We start from the raw sequence: 11,390 nt of genomic DNA, 5'->3' as shown, positions 1-11,390 counted from the left end.
GAAGAAGCACACCACTCTATAGAGTTAAATTTTGGGGTATATTTCAGTTACTGTCTATCTATTTTTTCCTCTTTGCCTCACTCCATTACATCTACCTTCATCTATTTGTAGTTATCGAAAATTGTTTCATAACCCTGTCACATAGGATCCACTCAAGGTTCATTTCCTCTTTGCTATCCAACTCCTATTAGTCCACTGAGATAGTTACACTATCTTTGCCTGTGCAGGAAAGCTATCCCTAGTTCTCCACTATCTATTTTTAAAGACCTTCCTCTTTACCAAGTTTTTTTTTTTTTTTTCCCCCTTCAAGACACTTATCACAGTACATTTTTGTCTTCCTCCATTAAACTGTAAAGTACTGTCTCTGTTATCTGGTTTATTCCCAGTTTTCTGCCATAGAGCCTGGTATACATTTGGCACTCAATAAATGTTAGCTTGGTTAATATATTAACTTGTGAACCTGTTTCCTTACTTACAAAAATTCATGGAACACCACCCTTTGCAAAATTGTGAGGATCACATTATGGTAAAGTACCTTTAAAATGGCTCTTTACAGTACAAATATACATACAATATGATCATCACTATAGGGGATTTTTATGAAAACTCTGAGAAATTGGTTAGTTATAAGGTTTTAGGACTCAAGAAAGGTAAATATGAAGAAATCACCTTTTAGCCTTAAGGAGACATCAGTCAATGGATCCCCGAGAGGCCTCCCACAGGTAAATGGTGTGAGAAGCTGGTGGACCCAATTCTGTACAGTGCTTGTATTCAGTTCTTTACCAATCTGAATGTCCCTGGGAGCCAATACAGAAATGGGAATCCAGATTCTGAGATGTGTTCTTTATTAAGGAGGAGAACCTGGGAAAAGGGATCACATTTGGGTTCTGTGAACTTACTGATACATAAGTCATCCTGTCTGGGGAGAGAGCGAGCTACCAGCCCACATCCACTCAACATTGTTAAGTGTTTAAGAAGTGAGATTTGCCAATGGGAAAAAGGTTAATTGGGTCACAGCACAAGCCTTGGAAATAGGATGTATGTCAAAATGCTCCAACGCCTCTCTGCCAGCTCTAGGAAATTAGGAGGACTTGTCATCTCAGTGATTGATGAATGCTTGTAAAGGTGTTGAAATTAACTTGCTCACTGGTCAAGAACCTTCTAGAAACTGCTCATGGGTGTGTGTTGATGACCATGTTGTAACCTTTCATGTCCATCAGCTACTCAGACTGGAAAAGGTAAAAACACTCACTGCCTTCTCCTCCCGGGAGGCAAGCTGGAATGTTAATCAGGTTACTGAGTAGAACCAATCCTCCCCGCCCAGGAGACAAGCTAGAATGTTAATCAGGTCATCGTTACTGGGCTGGTCCAATCCTCTGGTTTCCCTCCTGACCTCAAACAGGTCTGCAACCTAGCCCCTCCTAGATTCTGACCCATATAAGCCTGGTCTGACCTGCATTTGAGGCTTAGAATCTGGAGAAGTTAGCTCCTCTGAGCTTATTAACCTGAAACTTTGCTTCACCTCTCTAAGTGGCCTCGGTTTCTTCGACGATGGAGTGAAGAGCTGCTGTGACACTCTCGGGCCCAGAGTTGCTGTGACACTCTTGAATTCAGAGCTGCTGTAACACTATCTCCCCAACTGAGACCATCGGACCTATTTTACCAGAGCTAGCATGGCCTTGTGATTCCCCAAACCCCAGTTTTCAGATATCCTGGCCATTAGGGTATCTGCTTTGGGCTTTCAGGAAGATTCTACAATATGGCCCCCACCAGGAACTGCAAGAATTGCTTTACACCACATACTATAAAAATCTTACAACTATTAAAGGATCTGCAACCAGGTTGAAGCAAGAAATACAACCAAGTCCCTGGGATTGGCCTGGATATTGTTGTTGTTATATGCCATGGAGTCGGTTCCGACTCACAGCGACCGTGTACAGGGTTTCCGAGGCTGTAAATCTTTATGGGCACAGAAAGCCTTATCTTTCTCCCACAGAGCAGCTGGTAGTTTTGAACTGCTGATCCTGACGTTAGCAGCCTGATTCGTAACCACTGTGCTACCAGAGTTAGGCACAAAAAATTTCAGAGTTGTTTTTCCTCAGCCCAGGCTTCCTCTCTCAGATGATCTAGAGATCTTAAAAGAAAAGAAAAAGTTTCCTTGGAGCTGGTGTTATTCATAAAATACCCAATATCCAGTTTAGTTCACCCTGCCCTTGTCAGCACTCCCCCCAGCTTCAGAAATGACAATATATGTCAGAGGAAAACGGCAAAAAGAGGAAATTACTAGCTAGCTTCACTATTAAAAAATTTACTTAAATAAGTTGAGCTCCTAATCACTGGCAGCTTTTGGGCTTATAGATTTCTGACTACATTCTCTTCTATGCTGAATTAGCAAAACGCTGGGAAAATGCAGTGAGCAGTGGTAATGAGAGACTACAGCCCCAGCCTTGTGAATGATACTGAGACAGCAGAGTCATAATCTATTGTTTGTGCCATTCCGTGGTAAGAGGGTTCTGGCTTCATAGCTTTTTATATGGATTCAATGCAATAATATACTATTTTACACCACATCTAGATTCCCCATTCATCCTACCTACTGGCTTAAATTGGACCATACCTCCTTGCCTTATCTCTGCAAGCTTCTGATGGTGCCCTATCTTCCCACTTTCCTCCACTACATAAGGTTTTATTTTCCAATCTGCTCCATTGACCCATGACAAAAAAATCTCTTGTGCTTCCACTGTGCCATCATCTCTTATGTAGTAAAGTATTCACTTAGTAAATCCATCTTAGATAACTATGTTACAGTGGGTGTTTTTGGATGGGGAAGGAGTTCACTTTGTTTTTGTTTTTTGTAGACATACCTCCCCACCTTTTCTTACCTAATTATTCAGGGAGAAGATTTCAAACAAGGAGGTAGGTGGTGGCTACCTGGCATTCCTTATAACTAAATTTCCAAAAGCCTGCTATATATGTTATAACTTTCACAAGGAAGTATTGGATTTTCCTGATTTCCCTTCTCATCTTCTATCTCCTTAGTTGGAAAGAAAAATAGCCTATGGCAACAGTCATGAGTAGGGAGGCCATATAGCTTGATTTATTCTGGTTGTCTGGGTGTAATTATTAATAGTATTCCCTTTCACTCACTAAAGTGTCTCATATTGGAGAATAAATTATATAGTAATCTTGTCTGGAAACCACTGACTGTTAGTTAAAATGCATATTTCCAGTTCCTGCCTTCAGAAAAGGAATTCAGTAGACCTGGGATGGAGACCAGGAAACTTCATTTCAGACAAATAACCCAGTGAGTCTAATGTGGTTATCCATTAAGAAACAGAGCTCTCGTGACTGCACAATGATAAAGCTGAGGCAGTTGGTGTGGAAAACGGGTCCAGAGACACTTACACACACAGAGAGTGATTTATAGATTGTGCTCTTCTCCTTATTCTCCTTTCCATAGATGGTTAAGGTATGAAGGACAGTGAGACTATTTTCACTGCTTAAGAAAGTTATACTTAAGACATCTGGTCCAATTAAGAAACAGGGAAATCTTCAAATCTGTATGGTGAAGATGAAGTAAGTTTCTTGGTAACACTTTGTAACGATCTTTTTATTTTTCCTTCTCTTTGGTCACCATTTGTTGACCTAACCAGAGTTTTGACATCAAGTTTGCCTTCTATCTGATTCCTTTTAATTTTCCATTCCCATTTTTAGAAAGTTTTCATTGTGAATTGAGTGATCGTTTACATGGGAGAACATTGGTTTTATACTCATTGTTTCATTGCAATGATTACAATCTTCTCTGTGCATCTTTATTCAACAGTATTTGATTCCATACCCTCTGAGGTTTTTGCTTTTGTTTATTGGGGGGAGGGTAGTATACAAAAACACTCAGGAATATATAATAATTTAAACAACCAAAGGGCACATTTTGCAAGCTTACCTCCTGGCTGCCAGCACGCAATCTATCTCTGAGTCTAGAGTCCTCAGCTGCTCTATTTCTCCATGTCCTCATCTCTGCCTCTATCTCTGGTGTTGCTGCTTCTTTGGATAGGGTTCCACATTCTGCTCATGCTCTTCTCCCTTAATGGTCCTAGGATCCTGTGCTCCTGGAACGTAAGATTAACTACTCCCCGCTTTATGTTACAAAACTTCTACCTTTACAGATGTGACAATTGCCATTAGTCATGATAACAATTACTCACTATTGAATCATAACAATCTTATCCGCATCTCCTTTCACCAGACTCATCTAGACAAGATGAAAACTATTCAGTGGGGATTCTACCTAACCCCGCACACTCTGAAACTAAACTCCCTCTTGAAAACTTGTAAGTCAATCACTTCATGCCTTTATAGGCCCTGTCCCCTCCCCCCCTACCCATTTTAGGTAGCCAATGTCTAAGTTGCCTGTCCCTATCACTCCTGTGTACAGAGTGGGTAGGATGAGGACTCCTTCCCTCTCAGTTGGTATTTTGAGCTATTACATCCATAAGTATAGGTCAAGTTCATCGAATTGTAGCAATTTACACTTGTTTCCTTTATCAGAAATTTTTATCTTCTTTTAGTTGAGTTCTGATCTTCATGCCATTGAAGCTAGGTCAAATGGATATTATCTGCAAGTTTGGGTGTTCTTGTGTGTCTCCCCTCATTTCATGTCAGCAGGATGCTCCACTCTCAGCTCTAGCCCTCTGTGACTATGTCCTTGTCCATGGGCTCAGAAGACCCTAGGTCTCACCATACTTCAGACCAACAAGCCCTTCCTCCTCTCTCTCATCTCCAGGTCAACCAGAGTCTTTGGAACATGGTCGGACTCAGCCAGTATCTTCATTGTTGCCTTTCCCCAACTTCCACCCACAGTAGACCAGTGTGATCACCAGCAAGCTTACATGGCTGCTCATGTGATTCCTCTGAGTTTCAGTCTTGGGGGTGGGAGGTGGTCCATCCCATTTTGTTGTTGGTGTTTACAGATACCTAAAATGATGTCTCAGTTCTCCAAGTCTAAGTTTCTATGAAAGTATATACAACAAAGATCTATGTTCATGGTTATGTTTTTTAAATTGTAATATGATTAAAGTAGATCATGACAAATACTAAGCTACTTAAGGATTCATTTTCCTAATCTAGGTATGTTGTTGTTAAGTGTCATTAAAGACTCATGTTGTTATGTGCCGTGGAGTCAGTCCCGACTCATAGTGACCCTGTACAGGGTTTCTGAGGCTGTAAATCTTTACCGGATCAGAAAGCCTCATCTTTCTCCCACGGAACAGCTGGTAGTTTCGAACTGCTCACCTTGTGGTTCGCAGCCCAATTCGTAACCACTATGCTACCAGAGCTCCTTTAAAGATTCATAGTGACCCTGTATTGGGTTTCTGAGTAGCAGTGTTTATCCTACAGAACTCTCATCTAGGTATAGAATGAACTAAATGGCAAAAGTCTCTTTTTAAAGTCAGTATTCTCTGATAATATGTTTATAAGGACTTTACAACAAAATACCTTCAATGATTCCATACTGCTTACCAAATAAAGACTCAATGTATTAGGAAAGTACTCAAGACCTTATCAATCTGGCCCCCACTTCTATTTCCCACTCCTGTTCTTCCTTGCTGGAATTCCATAATCCTGTTCCCTCACCTAAAACACTACTCATTACCCTCCATTTCCCTCTACTTTTCTCTTAATTACTCACTCAAGATTTAGCCAGTGGCACAGTATTCTGGTGTATATTTTTTATTTCAAAAATTTTACACAGAACATGCTTCATATTTGTAATGGTTTTTACTTCAGATGACTTTTATCTTGTTGGAAAAATATAAAATATAACCGTCCATGATAAGAGCAAGGTATAGATTATAAATAATCTGTGTCATGGAGGAAATACGATGAGATGTTTTAATTTTCTTCATTTACATAAAGAAGCACTGAAAGATGCATAAGAAACTAAATGGTTGCCTGTAAGGGAAACATAAGGACTTATTTTATATTGCTTTGATTTTCAAACAATGTGAAGAATCTATTATGTGTATTTTTAAAGTCTCTTTAATAAATTAAATTTTAATCCTGAAAGTTAAAAATAAATGATCAATACAGAATAACTAAAATACCTCAAAAGAGGGATAAAAGAAGCAATAAGGTATGGGAGGGGAACGTCTTTACATGTCTTTCCTGGAATTCAACTTCACTGCAAAGTGAATAAAGCAGCTCTGTATTTACTGAAACGTACAGATGGGAGGGCTTATCAAGCCAACAGAGTAAAACTTCATGTACTCCTATGTACTTGACATTTTTATTTGGTGATATATTTCCAATGACTTAGTACAAAGAGCATTGTACTGGGTTCTATTTCCAACCCTCTGTGTAGCGCTGTTGATTAATGTGCTGGACTGCAAAGTTGGCTTGAGCCTCAAGGTCGGTGGTTCAAGCTCACCAGCTGCTCCTTGGAAACCCTATATGGGGTTGCTGTGGGTCGGAACTGACTTGACAAGCACTTAACAACATTAACTAGTTAGATTTTGGAGAATTACTTCCAAGAACCTCTATCACCTTATCTATTTCCTTATTCAAAAAGGGGATGTAGAATTGTAAAGTTCTTTATAGTTCTTCAAAAGTTATTCACTATATATCTGGTCTTCCAAATAAGATTGTTCTCTCCATAGGCCTTCCTTTTTTCTTTTTAAAAAATCTCTTGGGCCTAGTATGAAGCTTTCTTAACAGTCAGCCAGTGTTCAGTGGAAGAAACTTTTGTATGTAAATTGGAGATAATCAATTGAAAATGCTGACAAGTGTGGCAGTTATAAAAAGCAATCACACATATTATTTTCTCTGTATTTTAATATATTTTAAAAATGTCCATAACAAAAGGTTAAATAAAGAACAAAAAAAACCAAAAAATGCTTATTATATATCACAGGAAAAATGTAAAAAGGGATATATTTTTATAATCAACATCTAAAGATATCAGATTTTTAACCAACCTTCTTTATATCTTCACAAATTTAATATCATGAACAATGTTTGTTGTAACTAGTCACTGAGATGCTAATAACATGGTTGCTTCAATTCTTTGGCCCATGACTAAAAGTTGAGTTATTAAAACTCTATAGGGAGAAAGACATCAGGCTTGGTACAGTGGAGCATCAATGAAAAAGAGGAAGACTCCAACAAGATGGACTGACACAGTGGCAGCAACAATGGGCTCAAGCGTTAACAACTGTGAAGATGGTATAGGCCCAGGCAGTATTTCATTTTACTATGCAAAGGGTCACAATGAGTTGGAACCAACTCAACAGCACCTAACCACCACCACCTATGTGTGGCTATTCAGCACTTGAAATGTGACTAATGAGTCCAAGAAACTGAATTTTAAATTTTATGTAATTTTTATTAATCTCAATGGCTACTTTGTGACTAGTCCAACACCCACTGCCATCAAGTGGAATCTAAGCCAGAGTTACCCTTTTGGACAAAGTACAACTGCACCATATGGTTTCAGAGATTGCAAATCTTTATGTGAGGAAGCACTCTCATTTTTCTCCCACGGAATGTGGCCAGTCTTTATTAGACAGCCCAAACCTAGCATCATGACATTCTGCTAGCATGACATCCTTCCCTCTCCCATTCCTCTACCTCCCCCGATTTGTGTATTTATTTCTTTACTCTTTCCCTCAGTGCTTACATCACAAGTGATCCCAAAGTTGTTTATGAATCATTGTTTCTGGATTTTATAAAAATATAATTGTGAATATAAATTCCAAAAAAAAAACAAAAACACCTCTATAGGGAGAAACATTTAGATGGCAGGATTCATCTGTCACCTTTTATAGATTAAAAAGCATATAACCATATTTTATGATAAGAGAAGTCAGGTAATTTACATTATACTACAACTCTTTTTAAATCAATTTTTCAATACTCTGTGAACTGCCTTTGATGTTATTTTGTACTTAGGCTGAAGATCGTTTTTAACAATTAACATTTTTTAAAGTTTTTAAAAACTGGGATAAACAACAATTTCCCTGAAGAGTACCTACAAAATTTTGTACACCGGTGTGTGTGAGACTAGTATTAAGTATATATTATGATGTAGTTGAAACAAGGAACAGTATTAGTACGGCAAAGCTATGGGTGTCACTGACTAAAGAGAATTAGGTAGATCTGTTTAAGATATTATACTTCTCTCAGTATTAAGAATAAGAGCATTTTCACTAATGTTCCCTGGGGCTCTTTAAGCTAGAGGATTAAAGTATTCTTGTTCTTTTAGGGACAAATAAGAAGCAATAGCCCTGCTGCCTTGCCTAGTGGTCTGAGACCAGGAGTTTTGGCCTACCTGTTCAAGGATTTACTTGGATTCTGCTGCAGGATGGACTTTCCTATGCTGGATGAGGTTACAGTGGTAAATGAAGTTCTTGCCACATTCTTCACATTTATAAGGTCTCTCTCCAGTGTGAATTCTCTGATGCTTAATGAGGACAGAACGTCGACTAAAACTCTTACTGCACAGATTGCACTGGTAAGGCTTTTCCCCAGTATGGATTCTGAGGTGATGGAAAAGCCCAGCATTCTGGCTGAAGGCTTTGCCACAAACACTGCACTGGTAGCGCTTCTCTCCCGTGTGGAGTCTCTGATGCTGAAACAGGCCCGACCGCTGGCTGAAGGCCCGTCCACACTCATCACATTCATAGGGCTTCTCGCCTGTGTGTGTTCTCTGGTGCTCGATAAGGATGGAATTCTGAGTGAAGCTTTTCCCACATTCACCACAGACATAGGGTCTCTCCACTGAAGAGCTGATCCGCTGCCTTTCCAATCTGCCTTCATTGTCACAGGTGTCTCCACATTCAGGGGCCTGAGGAATATAACCATTTACTTTTCCAGGTACTTCCTCAGGACATTTCATTTCTTTAGATATCTCTCCCTCTGGGGCTAACTCCACATTCCAAGACCCAACCTTGCCATCTGGAAAAAAAATATATGGATAATATGTTATCTTTCCAAAGACAAACAGAAAAAAAAAAAAAAAAAGGCTGGGGGAATGAATGAAACAGGACAAATAGCTACTTTTTCCTGTTTATTTTCTTTACTTTAAAACAATTCTATATGACTTCTGTTCATTTCAGGGATAAGAAATATTTTGTTGAAACTGCTTGTTTAATTGTCTGTCTCTCCCACTAGACTGTAAGCACCATGAGGCCAGGAGCCATGTTTCCATTGGTCATCACTGTATCTCCAGTACCTAGCACAGTGCCTGGTATATGAAAAACAAACCAATGGTCATCGAGTTAATTCTGACTCATGGTGACCTCATGTGTTAGTCCATGTTTTTTGTTATGTTGTTGTTTGTAATTTGCTGTTTGGGTGAAATTTTACCAAGAATATTAGTTTTGGGTTTAAGAATTGATACACATTTTGTTTTGTGACACTGGTTGAAATCCTCTCAATGTAGTAGCACTTTTCTCCCTTCCTCTTTGGGTTTCTTGTTTCAATTCATCCTTCTTTCCTGTCCCTTCTGGCTTTCTGAAGGTGTTTAAGGGTCACAGTCTCAGGGGTTCCACTAGTCACTCTCAGACCAATAAGTCCAGTCTTTGTCTATGGGGTTTTCAAAGTTTTCAGAAGCAGATCGCCAGACCTTTCTTCCAAGGAACCTCTGGGTGAGTTCAAACTGTCAATCTTTTGGTTAATACTCAAGCACTTAACCATTTACACCAACCAGGGACTCCAGCTTGGCATATGTGGTTATTGTTATAGGATGCCATAGAATCAATTTTGACTCAAAGTTACCCTATATAACAGAGTAGCATTGCCTACTCTGTATCCTAGGCTGAATTCTTTATGGGAACAGATCACCAGGTTTTTTCCCCCATAGAGCTGCAGGTGGGTTTGAACTACTGATGCTTCAGTTAGCAGCCAAGTGCTTAACCATAACACTTTATGTTGTTGTTGTTAAGTGGCGTTGAGTTGGTTCTGACCCATAGCAACCCTGAATGGGGTTTCCAAGTAGCTGCTGGTGAGCTTGAACCACCAACCTTGTGGTTCAAACCGACCTTGCAGTACAGCACATTAACCTGCAGCACCATACCAGGACTCCATGTATTAAACGATAGACCTAGATAGACACGAAATAAAAATGTGTCGAACTGCTGAGCATTCAGGGAGTGAGATATTCTTCCTAATGAAATTCCAGTCCTCACCAGTTTCCTGAACCAGGCACACCTCTTGCAAGTTACACCGAAGCTGCTTTTCCAAGATTTGGAGCTGATCACCTGATGGCTCCTGGGCTGCTCCGAGAATTACCTTCTCCAGCACATAGTCTTTCCGTTCATTAACATGGGTTAAGACCTGGTGGAAATAAGGATATTAGAGAGGACACTGCAAGGAGGCCTTCTCAGAGTCATTATATAAGAAAAGAAAGAAAAAGAAAAGCAAACAGATTTACAGTCTACAGCAGATCAAGTCGGACATAAAAAAATCTTCCTTCTCTTGTTGTACTGACACCCCATACTTGCTCCTATTGGTACAAACTACTATTTGTCCATCTTCCCACCTGCTCTCCTGGCTCATCCAGCTCTCTCTCCAAATCCTCCAGCACAGTCACCGCCTCCTCTCCACTCACAGGACGATGTTCTCTCACCCAGGCCTGGAGCTCCTGGGGCAGGATGGTCAGGAACTGCTCCAGCACTAGCAGCTCCAGGATCTGCTCCTTGGTGTGTATCTCAGGCCGCAGCCACTGATGGCAGAGCTCCTGGAGTCTTTGAAGAGCATCTCGGGGCCCTGGTGTCTCCTGATAGCAGAACTGCCTGAAGCGTCTACGAAAGATCTCTCTGGTATGGGGGTTATTATTTCTTGACAGCCCAGATTCTTGACTGCAGGCCTGGTCCTTTTCTTCCTCCCTTATCATCACGTTGAGAAGTCCCTCCTGCATCTCTGGAGTCTGAATGGCCAAGTCTGTGGCCATTTGAGGCCTAACTGTTAGGAAAAAAGAATCTATTCTTGGTAAATTCCTGTTGATCTTTTCCTCTGGAAATCCTGAGATCTAAGGAATAATTTGCAGAAAAGAAAATGTGAGAATGCAGAAATGCTAACAAGAGGCAGTCACTGTAGGTGTTTATAACCAAAACTAGTCACTGTATCATGAAAAGAGAACACAGAATGCCTGATTAACAATAAGGATTAACAAATACTGATATAAGTAATCCAGTATCACTTGACGCCTTACTGGAAGATGTACCACCAGAATGCTTCTTAGAAGCAAGGTTGGCAAGACTTCATCTCATGTATTTTGAACATGCTATCAGAAGGTACTAGTCCCTGGAAAAGAACATCATGCTTGGTAGAGTAGAGGGTCAGTGTAAAAGAAGAATGCCCTCAATAAAATGGATTGACACATGGCTGCAACA

General features: G+C 40.0%; 1 protein-coding gene across 1 annotated transcript; it reads right to left on the bottom strand.

Annotated features, from left to right (window-relative positions):
• Positions 1 to 8,321: 8,321 nt before the first annotated feature.
• ZSCAN23 (zinc finger and SCAN domain containing 23) lies at positions 8,322 to 11,021 on the bottom strand. Its single transcript, XM_006872764.1, has 3 exons — positions 10,538 to 11,021; positions 10,185 to 10,332; positions 8,322 to 8,952 (listed from the first exon to the last, which is right to left on the bottom strand). The coding sequence occupies exons 1-3, from the start codon at positions 10,946 to 10,948 to the stop codon at positions 8,339 to 8,341; spliced, it is 1,173 nt and encodes a 390-aa protein (XP_006872826.1). The 5' UTR covers positions 10,949 to 11,021; the 3' UTR covers positions 8,322 to 8,338.
• Between the last annotated feature and the right edge of the window lie 369 nt (positions 11,022 to 11,390).

This window comes from Chrysochloris asiatica, unplaced genomic scaffold, assembly GCF_000296735.1.
Source record: "Chrysochloris asiatica unplaced genomic scaffold, ChrAsi1.0 scaffold00213, whole genome shotgun sequence".
In the NCBI taxonomy this organism is placed as follows: Eukaryota; Metazoa; Chordata; class Mammalia; order Afrosoricida; family Chrysochloridae; genus Chrysochloris; species Chrysochloris asiatica.
The sequence above is the reverse complement of the archived record's forward strand: the minus strand, read 5'-3'. Positions and strand labels throughout refer to the sequence as shown.